The sequence below is a fragment of the Molothrus ater genome, chromosome 1 (assembly GCF_012460135.2).
Source record: "Molothrus ater isolate BHLD 08-10-18 breed brown headed cowbird chromosome 1, BPBGC_Mater_1.1, whole genome shotgun sequence".
Taxonomy (NCBI): domain Eukaryota; kingdom Metazoa; phylum Chordata; class Aves; order Passeriformes; family Icteridae; genus Molothrus; species Molothrus ater.
This window is the reverse complement of record NC_050478.2, coordinates 116,681,838-116,694,662: the sequence shown is the minus strand read 5'-3', so window position 1 is coordinate 116,694,662 and position 12,825 is coordinate 116,681,838. Positions and strand designations below refer to the sequence as shown.

The following is a 12,825-nucleotide window of genomic DNA, read 5'->3' as shown; positions in this document are numbered from 1 at the left end:
TACCAACAAAATCAATTTAAATTTGCTATTTCTCATCATTAACTAAAACTGCAAAGGGTAAGGTTAAAGGCCTTGAAAGTTGAAGCTGAAGAAGGTCAAGAATTCACCACAAAAGTGTAGTTTTCCTTTTCTTTGAAGTATGAACCAGCACTACATGCTAATTTTGTAGATTCAGTTTTTTAAAAGACATGAGGATTGATTTTTCTGGATCCTTTAATGGTTTAAAAGGCAACTGTTTTCAAAAATACCTGCAAAATATTTCATTGTTGGTGTGTTTTTCAGAAATATGAGCAATTCTTTATTTGCTGTCTGAATTACACGTGAGCCAGATAAAATGATACTCCACAGAATTCTTTGACATCTTTACAGCTGAAAAGAACAATGGATAGGTTTTTAACCTCTTTATATTATTTATACTGGTGGAGTTATGCAGATTTTATGCTGAAAATTTTTGCTTCTTTGTTATATATCTGTAATATTCTTTGCCCTGCAATTCCTTTGAGAAAAGGAGAAATAAATTTCCTAGTGAATGTACATCAGAAAAAGTAAGTTATTGCTTAAAACTGATTTCTGAAGTTGTCTCTGAAAGCTGCTTGATGAACTGTTTGGCTGAATAGCCATATTTTTTGGTATTTCCAATACTAAGTTTTAAAACCACTCAAGGAAAAAATTAAAGGACAGAAGTGCAAAAAGATTTCAGATACTTGTTATAACATATAGAGATAACACAGTTGAAGGAATTTCATTTAATGTGTGCATCTTTGATGCAACAGTGAATTTAAATAGACCAACAACAGCTTCTGCGCCATCATGCTTGTGATACATCCTCTGTGGCTCTTGTCTTAAAAACAAATATAAGCCAATAAATTTAGAAATATTTGAGAAGAATGCATCAAACACGTGAAAATGCATGTATTTATATAACCAATTCAAAGTAAGGCTTTAAAAATTCTGCATTTGAGACATAGTCTTTTTCAGCTATGGAAGCAAAGTATGAACGTGCCTTACCACAGGTGAGATCAGTTACAGCTTCTGTTAGATCACTGAAACTGTAATTTCACTGTAGAGAGCTCATATATCCTTTGGTCTGCTTCTGAATTTGATGAACAAATTTAAGTTTTGAAGGAGTTGTAGGGTACATGTTCTATCAAAGTATGCAAGGCAAAAGGCAATTCCTAATTCATTTTGCAATAAAGAGTGTAAATAAATGGGTCAGAACAGATAAAAATGTTTGTGGGTGTGTTTAACCTGTGTATTGCTTTCAAAGTAAGGCTTAGTATACAAATAGTCCATAGGGAAAATTTTGCAGTTCTTCTATGTTATTAAAACAGATTGCTTCATCTGCTTTTGAAAGCAGAAGTTATGAATTCTACAAATATCAAACAAAAATCTGTATTAATGTATGTTTTAGGTGCAAATTTTCTCATCCTTCTCCTTTCAAATAGTTTATAGGTAACTGTTATATTGCACTAAAAGATTTAATGGTAATTCTATTGTGCTTTCCCATAAAGCAGAATCCATATTCTAACAAATGCATAGTTTGCCTGGTAAGAAAATAGTTGGTTTTAAGCCTTATGGATTATTACAAGTTCTAATAATGATTTTGTTGTTCTTTCTAGTCTGAAGATGACTTAGCTGAGAAAATGAGGAGCAATGAGATGCTGCAACAAGCTATCAATACCTATGATGAGGTGGTTAGTCTGCCAAATGTCCCTTCAGACCTGATAAAACTGAGCTTGAAGCGAGAAGCAGACAGGCAACAGTTCCTTGGTAAGTTTTGAGGATGGTATAAAAATTACAGAAGTTGTCTGCGCAAGGATTTCAAGACACCACTAAGGATTTTAAGATGACAATTCCATTGAATTTTTGTTTGGACTTGTCTTCCTAGTATCTTAAATGAAAACCATTTTTACATTATTTAATTTTTTTCTAGGTAACTAGTGTCTATAATTGAGGATAATAGTACCTATTGAAAGCTGCAGCAGGTGCTCTGAGAAGCTATGATGATAGGTAGTCAAAAATTTTTGTTGACAGACAAAAAAGAAACTTTTCTTTTTCTACAGAAGCTGAAGAAAATCAAGAGGAAATTACTGGCATAAGCAGAGTAAATACACTCAGAATAAACTTTCACTAAACATAGAGAAGAATGGAGTTGAACATGGGGAGAACAGCCCTAAGATTAGGTTTAGATTCTACTTTTAGATCTCAATTCTGTGATGTATGAGAGGTGATTATTAGAATATGAGGCAAAATCAAGAGTTCTGTTCCCATGGGTTGGATTTTTAATATCAAGATATTTAGTTCTTGCTTTTCTTTAGCAAGACCTTATTTAGGAATCCAAGGAACATACTTAATTTTAAGCACATAAAGCATGATAAACTTCATAACAGAAGTAGAGTAGAACTATTACTTAACACTATAAATCAATAGAATTTATTTAAATAAGGTGAAGTTTTTTACTATATGTTTACTTAGTTTTTTTCCAGTGCTTTGCTATCTGTGTATGATAGAGCAACCAAAGCTTAAATTATGTTATTTCTGCACTGTGAAGGGTCCTCCACAAGAGGCTGCCATAACACTGTGTGATTGCAGTGATTCTCTGAGATATTCCTGCTACACCCACAGTGACAGCCAGGCAGCTGAATGTGCTCCTTTCTGCTCAAGTTTTTCCAGGTTCTCCTTGATTGTCAGTGAAAGTGAACCACTTGCCTCTGATTTGTGTTTCCTTAGATGTTGTGTAAACATCTTGCAACTGTTCCTTATATCTGCACTGGTAATTAAGTCTTGTTCAATCAAATCAGGTCGCATGAGGGGTTCCCTGGTTACTCTACAGAAATTAGTGCAGCTGTTTCCCAGTGAGACTTCATTCAAGAATGACCTTGGTGTTGGTTACCTCTTGATAGGAGATAACAGCAATGCTAAGAAAGTGTATGAAGAGGTGAGTTTCCATTCCAGCCAAGGAAAATTACTATTTACATTCCTATGTTCATTTGAAAGATTGATTGATTCTAACTTTTTTAGTTGTTAAACATGTCACGTGAGAGATTTTTGAAGGGTTAATACAGATATAAGTTTTTTTCTAATGCGGTTATCCTCTAATTTTAATTTATATTTTCTGATACTGTCATACTAACTTTTTTCTCATTGACAGAGGAATGCAGGTTATTTCCATATGCTTAATAATAAAAATCTTCTATCTTCTGGTAATCAGGTCTGGAATATATTGACAACACATCTAGGTGTGTTGTATATAACATCTAATACGGAATGCATACTATAAAAATGATAACCAATCTTCAAGACAAGGGAAGGAGAAGTAAGCCAGCTTATTTACAGGAAGAGCATTTCTAACCATGTAATCAAGTAGTTCAGTTCTCACAAATCTATTTTACCTTAGTTTTTTCATCTTTTTATAAGTAGCTTAAAATCTGCTTTCCTTTCATGTTTGTAGTGTGGACAATTCACTGGATTTATATTTCTGTCTTGTACTGTGGTTATCTGGCTGGGGGAACTTCACTGCCAGGAAAGGCCACTCTGCTCCTGTGATCTAGAAACCCTGTTAACATCTGGAAACTGTCTGACAGATGTGGAGCCTGACATCATTGGTAGAGCACAAATCATCACACCTGACCAGGAATGGTCCTGTTGATGTTGGCACGCTCATGGTGCTTGTGTAGGGCAGGCTTGCTAATTGTCTGGTTATGGAGGCTGGAAAGGGATCAGCAGGATTAGTGCCACCTCCTGAGAATAAAGGCTCATTTTCCATCCCCCACATCTGGGGGTCCGAAGAGATTCTCATCTCTGATTGCTTCTCAAAGAGAAGGATGATGTTCAACCACATGGTGCGAAGCAGAAGCCAAACACTAGGAATACCATTTTTTTTCCTCAAGCTCCTCTGATAGTCTCAGATGTTGCCAGAATAATGTTTGCTTTGCTACTTTGGTTACTTTTTAGGTCCTTCCATAAAACATTTCGGTCCAATAATTTTTGGCTTGCTGTCAAAATTTCTCAGAGGATTGGAAATATTGGCTTTTTAATGGTAGAATTTATTAAACAAACCTGCTTGTCAAGCTGCAAGGAATTTGAGAAAACAAAACCATACTCCTTTTGGGCAAGATTTTCCCGTGCAATTATTCAGTGTTTTTGTTGCAAACAACATAATTGTTAGAATTTCTCAATAATCACAGGGATTTTTATACATGGAGGAAGGTCATGAATTTGCTATATAATTACTTTGATACTGAATTTTATATACTTCAGAAGAAATACATAGGGCTCTGATTAAGAATAGATATGCAACTGGTGTGCTTTTAACATACTGTTTTCCATTCTTCTTTATCCAGTGTAATTACTCTGTTCTGCAGTTCACTAACACTGAAATAGAATAGAGCATAGTGATGTTCTGTCATTGTAAAAGGAGGATAAATATGTTTTTAAGGATTTGGATTAATTTTTAAAAAATCATGGTGGGTTTGTCTGTATTTTAGGTATTACTCAGGCTGAATTCCAACACAATAATGTATTTTTTTTTGTTGTAATTCAGGATAAGTTTACACTAAGGATTTTAAGAAATAGTACCCAAAGAAACAGGGAGAATCTCATGTGTACCTGCTTTGGTTCTTGGTCCTACTGAAGGCTTCTTGGATGACTTTGGGCAGATTGCTTAGGGGCTACATGGCCTGCTCTGGGATCACAGTACATGCCATTTCAGACCAGACTAACCCAAGCTTCCATAATCTCCAAGGAATTGAATAGAAGCCCAGGGAATCCTAGAAGATGAAAACTTTCTGCTATGCTTTGCATTTAATAGCCAGTTTACTTATTTGCCAGTCAAGTCTTATTTTTCTTTCCAAATTTGTTACATCTTAGCAGCTTATTTTAAAAGTCTTTAATATATGTTTCTTCTTTTAGCTACAGAAGCAATGTGTATAAACACTGAACCTCAGACCAAGAGAATTTTTTGCTTCCAACTGTAGTGTGGTATAGTATAACTTGCCCAAAATACACTTTTCTAGTTTGTGTTTGCCAGAATTTTTTGCTGAACCACAGATAGAAAATGGTGTCCAGCTGGAGAGGATCTCAGTTTTGCCTCTAATATTAAATAATTTTCTTTTGAATTCACTTAGGGACATGGAAACATTATGTTAAGGATAATCCTAGTAGAATTCAGAACTATTTCTATTTTCAAAGAAAACATAACTTTAAAAGTAGTCCTGGTAGAATTAGAGCTATTTTTGGCTCAAACATCCACAGATTACAAAAAAAAAAAAAAACACACAGCAAAAGAGAACATTGTAGGACTGGTTACTCAGCTAATATCTCTTTTTCTGCCTCCATGCTGCGCCATGTGTGCATAGTTCAGTGCAGCATTATAGAGACAGGCATAAGCCAGCTCTGATTGAGCTATCTCAGGTACCAAAACCAGAATATCCACATTAACACACTACTCTGCCATGGCTAATTAGTCTCTGATAGCCCCAGAGGTTAATTTCTATATTCATGATTAATATTTAATGGGCTATGAGCAGTTTAGTAAAACTTATTTCTAAACATAATTAATATTGCACGCAGCAACAGCAACAGAGTAATACAATTTACATTAAATACTTCCAGTGTAATTTCTGCTGATTGTATCTCTTTGCTTCTCTTTAGGGGCTCTGAATGTAGATCATTCCTTAATGCAACTCGGCATAGTTTAAATGAACCGTAATACAGAAAATTCTATTCTGTCTTAATTAATCAGATAGCTTTGTCCTATAGTTAAAGAAACTGTAACGAAATTATGTGGCTAATAAATATTTCTGTCAGTCATTTCATTTCACCCTGCAGGTACAGATTCTTGGATCAAAATAATTATACACAGAATCCTGTAGTCAAAGGCATAAGATGCAGAAGGTGGTAGTGTAGTCTTATACTAGGGATCAAGCTCATCCTTACTGTGGTACTTTTCCTAATAATGTCTCATACCATGGACTTCCAATAGATTCTCAAATTGTTTGTTCCTTCATAATAAGCATTTTCTGTGAAATGAAGTAAAATGTTGCTATTTTTAACTCATAACATTTTGTACCTTTGTGGCTGTGATTTTTGGTTTTGCTTGGATGTAGTTGGTGTGTTTAAGATTTGAGAAAAGAGAGAAATTGGTCCAGAAAACTTCTTATGATTTTGCTTGTAATTATTTTGATTGAAAAATTATGTCAGACAGTAACTGGAAAAGGCAGAGGGAAATAACTATAATGTATGCAGGCATTTTATCCACAGCATAAGTTTAGTAGCTTCAAAAATGGATTTAGGCAAGAGAAATTGCTCATCTGTCTGTTGTTTTGCAATTAGCAGCTGTCTAGACATTCAGTGAATATCAGCCTCTGTAATTCCACTGCCTGCCAGGCTCCTGTGATGATCCTCACATGCTGGGGGTCTATCCTGATAAGACTGTCCACCCTTATTTTAAGGAAAAAAGAGATGTAAAAATAGATTAACTTAACCATGTAATTGATATTGCATAGAGCTACAAATTATATTGAATATAATGACATCACAGAAATGCAGAGCTGGAAAGTAGATCAAGACATTCTCTCTAATTTTTGCCCTCGGCTGAGGCAGACCAAATGCACTTAAATTATCTGACTGGTGTTGGGGGTGCATATTTCAGAATTCAGGTTGGCAGCTTCACACTTCCTTCCCCTGAAACACTGCCCCGTACACTGATCCTTCCCTACATCTGTCCCTGTACTCACAAATCCTTCTCTTCCACAGTCCCCATGAAATATCCATCTCTGGACATTTTCCCATGAGTTTCCCTTTTCTGCAAAATTAAACCAGTTTGTAAACTCAGATATGATCTGAATCTTGTTGGTTCAAAATCTTTTAGCTGAATTTAGCATGCTTGGTCTTAGTCAAAGAGTGCAGCCCACAACTACACAAGAATAATTTATCCATCACCTTCTAGTGTGAAAGCACATTGAGTCACTACTGCAGTACTCTTTTTATTACCTTCTTCTCATGGCCAGAAAAGTGCACCCTGTTCCAGAGAGTGCTCCAGTCCACCACTGTGCTGGGAGTGCCCTTGGTGTTCCAGGGTTTGCACATCCCCATATCACGATGCTGGCATTACATTGCAGCTTCTTTCTGAATTGTAGTTGTTATGCTTCATGTATTTATTCCTGCAAAAACTTGTTTGCCACCACTGGAAATCTATCTAATTTAAAACTATTTCAGGTATGTTTCTGCTGCAGATTTTTTCAAGAGTAGCTGCTTTCCTTCTGATTAGTCCAACCTGGTATATGTAACTTAACTGTTGGTAGTGGGTTTAATTCTGTCATGAAACATGCTATAACTCAAGAGAGAAGTGTAGAAAAGGACAAGTGAAAAATAAAGCAATTTCTGTTGAAATAATTTTACTTCTGAGACTTCAAAGTTTGGTTTGTCTGGAGAAAGCACAAAAGTGAATGAGGAAAAGAAAGCACAGACAAGCCAAGGGTTTACCTGAGAATCTGTAATGGAAGAAAATACAATTGCATTACTAAATAGTATTATGTAGACAGGTTTGTTAATTTGCATAGATTCATACAGGTGTATTTAATTCATTTTCTCTCAAACAGGTTCTAAGTCTGGCTCCAAATGATGGCTTTGCCAAAGTACATTATGGCTTCATCCTGAAGGCAGAAAACAAGATAGCAGAGAGCATACCTTATCTACAGGTACTTTTTCACCCACAGTAAATGTTTTACCAGCAAACAGTAGAATTGGAATGTATAAAATGTGTCAGACTAGAAATGTGCTAATTACAAATCACTGCTTAAGTTATTTGTTGGAGTTATACTGGTGTATCACTACCTATGAACTGGAACAAATTGTACATTGAAAATCATCAATTCTTAAACAACAAGTATTTGTTTTATTAATGGTTAACCTGAAGTACAGAGCTCTGAGCCTCAAATTCTTTGAGGTTGGTAGTATGCTGCAAATCTAGGGTTCTTGAAAGATCCAGAGAAGCCTTACGTATACTTCTGAGTGTTTGGGAAGAAATACTACAAAATAAAACCTTAATCCAGCTGTATAAAATGCTTGTGTACATATTTATAGGGTTAGGGGCAAGTATCCATCTCTGAATATGCCTCTGTCTTGGAGGGATTGAAGGGAGAGGCTGGGGAATTTGGAAAACTGGTAAAGTTTCTCAGTGACTTTCTACTGACATATTGTGGTCATTCAGCTTAAATTCCAGGTTACCATGGTGGTTACATTTGTACCTAATTTCATAGCCTGTCTCTTGCACAGGATTGACAGACTATTTACAGCAATCAAATGAATTCTTTTAGAACTCCTATTGAGGTTTACTTACATCTTTCATTTCTATTTATTTATTTATTTATTTATGTAATTTTTAGGAAGGACTGGAGTCTGGTGACCCTGGCACAGATGATGGACGTTTTTATTTTCACCTGGGTGACGCATTACAGAGAATGGGAGACAAAGAGGTACATGTTTAACCTGTTCTTGCTTTAAAATCTAAATCTCTGAGTGGCTGCAGACTCCAGGAAAGCATTTAATGATGGGCTTAATGTTGCAAACAAGAGTAGTTTGATTGCAACAACAATCCAGCATGTGTGAGTAGAAGTCAAGATGATCAACAGCAAAAAATCAGTTGTAGGCATTACAATACAATGTGTTAGCATCCCTTGCTTTAGATTTTACTGAAAATGTTGAAGCTGGCATAGGGCAGTTTGAAACAAGGGGCTAAAAATTTACAAAAATTTTAAATGTCTCTAGAAACTGTTCTATATATCACCTTTCAACACAGATTTTAATGAGAGTTAAAATAATCAGTTACATGTATATTACTATATAAAAGTTCTTGTATAACACTATTTTGTAAATCTTCCTTTCTTTCCAAGGAAAAAACACCAATGAGGTTGAGATAAAAGAGGATCATGAGAGGACTGAATGTGTGGGCTGAGTTCTGAAATTTTTTCCGTAACTAAATTAGCAAATCTATCAGGAAAACAGAAATTTGTCCTATGTATCTGTTGAGAGGCCAAAAAAAGCAAACATATGATGCTGGAAGCCATAAGAGTTTCTCTTTTGTTTATTTGAAATCAAATTACACTTAAAAGTGAAATTTAAGTGTATGACTTTCCACTACAGTCATGGAAGGATAGCAAAGGATCTTTTTTGAAGACTCTGATTAGTCATGGACTTTAATATGGGCATGAATTTAAAAACAACAGCAAAAAAAAAAATCCAATTCCTTGGTGGGAAATATGAAGAGAATAAGCAAAAAAATATGCGTAGAAATAGCCATGAAAATCACTGCTTTTTAATTACTTAACTAGTAATGTGTGCAATATCAATACCTAAAAAACTGTAAAAATAGCTGACCCCTTTAGTGCTGTGGCCCAGTCAGTAGGTGGTTCTCCAGTATGAACTGCAGACAAGTGGGCTGTGGTGAAGCCACTGTATGTGACCTTTCTCAAGTCTAGTTCATCAGTTTACTTTTTTTTTAATAATTCCTGGAACTTTTATTACAATACTTTATACATACAGTAGATCTAGAATGTAATATCTGAATTTTAAGCTAGATTGCCTTCCCTCAATACACTTCCAATGACATTTTTTTTAATTGTTCATTTATAAGTGAGAATTAGTTTACTTCATTTTACTTAAAAACACATGCACACACAGAGTCTGCTTTCACACTCTATCTGACTCTGTCTCCTTCTCTCAAATCCCTGTACATTTGGGATTTGAGACATTCTGAGTTGAGTTGCTGAGCCTAGAACATCCCATTGCCATTTGTTTAATACCATGCAGGTGTAATTAATGTACAGCATCTCTAACCCCAGGATAATTATATGTTAATGTTTATGGAGTTAATGGCCAAATCTGCTGTAGGAAAAGTTTAATTAATGACAAATGAACTTCTTGGGATAGAGGAGACTTCTAAATTTATCAGTGGAAAGTCCATTGTTCAGCTAAATTTTCCTCACTGACCTTGCTAGACTTGCTGAATTTCAAGATTTAATCAAGGAAACAGATCAATATTTAAGTTAGATGTGAAATTGCTATCACTGAAGGTTTGTTGAAGGGAGATATTCATCTATTAGAGCTAAATTAGGAATTATAAATGTGGCCTTGGGAAATGTTTGGGGAACAGTATTGATTTTGCCCTTTCCAACTATAATTTGATAAAATGCCATATTGGCTTAAGAAAAGAGAAATTAAAACCGTTGAAGTTGTTATACCACAAAGCACTCTTCACACAGAATGTATAAACTGAGTGCATCTCAAACAATTTCTGTCCTGGAAAGGAGAGCTACACTGTTGTAGCTGTCCATGTTCCCCTGCCAAGACCTGCATGAGAAAAGAAATTTTTGACTGAGTCTTGGGAATGGAAAGGATGAGTGAGGCAGCCTGACCCTATTCCATCTTGGTAAAGGCAATTTCCATAGCACAATCCTTCTAATAAATAAAAATTAATTGTATTACACATCATAATTAGAGCTGATGTATCTTAAACAACAGCAACATTCATACTCATCACTCAGAGGCTGAAACAAATAATTCATTCCCCTTATCACTTGGGCTAACTCCAGACACTGCAATTGAGTGCAGGCAGTCAGCATGAACCATCTATTGATATCTCACTGGTATTTCAACTTTGGGGAACAAATGTTATAAATCCTAATGACATTTCAGACAGTTAACCAAAATAACATCAACATTTAAAGATATATTGTGTATTACCTTTGTGTGTTACCTTATTTTTTTTGACCCATGCACAATTTTACTGAGCTTCTCTAGGGAGGAAAAGATGACAGTTTATACATGATCTGCTGTTATTCTGTTCACCCACACTACTTTTGTGTACTTCAAATAAATACTGTAGGGCAAAATGTATTGGCACACTTTGCTCCATACTTTGGGTGACTTATAAAGATCAGAGTACCACATTTTTCAAAAACCTGAAGAAAATTTACAAAATCTACTCTCAACAAGGACTTTCACCAGTTTCTGTTCAAGGCATAGATTGCTGCCTGCCTCAGTCCCTCAGCTCTGGAATTATTGTTCTCATATTTCCCTACTTAGCTGTCCTGAGTTTTTTTTAGTTTTTGGTAGGTTTTTTTTGGTTTTTTTGGGTTGTTTTTTTTGGGGGGAGGGGGAGGGTTGTTGTTTATTTTTTTGTTTATTGGAGGATTTTTTTAAGTTATGTTGTCTGAAATATTGCAGCTGTAGCAGCAATGCTGGACAGGAAGGAGGCAGCTCTGCGTAACTTTCTCTGCATGTGGTTTCTCACAGTACTACAAATGCTGGATCTTTTTCTCCAAGAATCTAATTTTCTTTTTTTGCTGCTATGCAGGGGTAAAATAAGTTGTGTAAAGGGAGAGTAAAGACAAGGAAAGGTCCAATAATAACTTCAGCAGGTTTCTGTCATGGGATCAGTTAGGGTGTGGCAAAAAACATTTGAAGAAACTCGTGTGCATTTAAGTATTAGACAATTAACACTTCAAGTCATCATTGTTTTCATCATCACAGCATCTCCACTGGCAGCAGAACACAGTCATCTTTCACTTGTAGGTAGAGGATTGAAACAGAAAATTAAATTGACCAAGATGAGAAACAATTGGATATTCCAAGTCCAAGGACAGGGCATGAATTACAAGCCCATATTTGATGTGAATGGTTGTGAGAAGATTATCCTGTTTTGTTAATGTTGCACTGGACTCTCTTGGCCAGCTGATCTATTTTGTTATTTGGGACTTTTTGTTTGTGGGGTTTTTTTCCTTAAAGTATTCATTAGTACATTTTATTGAAAGAATAACCCCAGCATCTGAAGAGACAGTTTGCTACCTTGCCAGGAAGTGTTACTTTTTTCCTGTAGGAGCTTGGCTGAAATGAATTTGGTTGTTTACACTGCAATGTTCTAGGCATACAAGTGGTATGAACTTGGATACCAAAGAGGTCACTTTGCATCAGTTTGGCAGCGTTCCCTCTACAATGTCAAGGGACTGAAAGCTCAGCCTTGGTGGACAGCAAGGGAAACTGGGTATACAGAACTGGTGAAGGTAAGGCTTCAGTATACTTTTGTTTTTATTAAAATTACAGCTATAATTTCATTTATTAAGCAGAGAAAATGCTAATCAATAAGGTCAGAACTACTGACTGTGAATTCCAGACAGCACTCTCAGACTGAGCACAAGAATTAAATAAGATACTATAAAATAAGCTTAGACAAATTTGAGAATGGGACAGGATGGCTGAAATTATTAATAAATACAAAATTTGCATGGTAGACAAATGTAACATCTCAAGTGGAAAATGACAGCACAATTTGGTAATGTCTGGAATACCCATTGTGAATTTTTAATTAGTCAGGAAAGGCTGTGCTTTTGTGCCCTTGTGTCATATTTAGTGATTTTAGGGGCTTTTAATTGCATGAGAGAAACAAGTGTAGATTCCCAGTGATGGATTTAACAAAAGATAATAATACAGAATTTAAATTCTTTAAAAGGTTTTTTGTTTATTTAATGCAAGGCAAGTAGTGTGGTTATTGTTTATAACAATAGCTTTTATTTCCAAAATCGCATTGATTTTTATTAATTTACTACCTTTCTAATAATAATTCCTAAAAAGTTAGGAAGAGCCTTTTTAGGCTCTTTTTAGGAGTTTTAGGAAGAGCCTTATTGGTGTGTGGTTTAGAGAAACCATTATGGATAAATGATTTAAACCCAAAAACGTATATTTGTAAGGAACAAATTCCTTCAGAATGCTTGTTTCTTTATACTTAGTTACATAGCATTCAAAAAAAAAAACACCATGGAAGGATGG

The 12,825-nt window shown here is 35.3% G+C and overlaps 1 protein-coding gene across 5 annotated transcripts in view; it reads left to right on the top strand.

The window, feature by feature from the left end:
* The window catches only part of ASPH (aspartate beta-hydroxylase), a 123,238-nt gene that overhangs the window by 88,140 nt on the left and 22,273 nt on the right, over nucleotides 1-12,825 (top strand). For all 5 annotated transcript variants that reach the window (XM_036397610.2, XM_054518552.1, XM_054518550.1 and 2 more), the window contains 5 exons: nucleotides 1,620-1,770; nucleotides 2,802-2,938; nucleotides 7,602-7,700; nucleotides 8,388-8,477; nucleotides 11,925-12,062. In XM_036397610.2, the coding sequence (XP_036253503.2) occupies nucleotides 1,620-1,770; nucleotides 2,802-2,938; nucleotides 7,602-7,700; nucleotides 8,388-8,477; nucleotides 11,925-12,062 (615 nt within the window). The remainder of the gene's footprint in view (nucleotides 1-1,619; nucleotides 1,771-2,801; nucleotides 2,939-7,601; nucleotides 7,701-8,387; nucleotides 8,478-11,924; nucleotides 12,063-12,825) is intronic.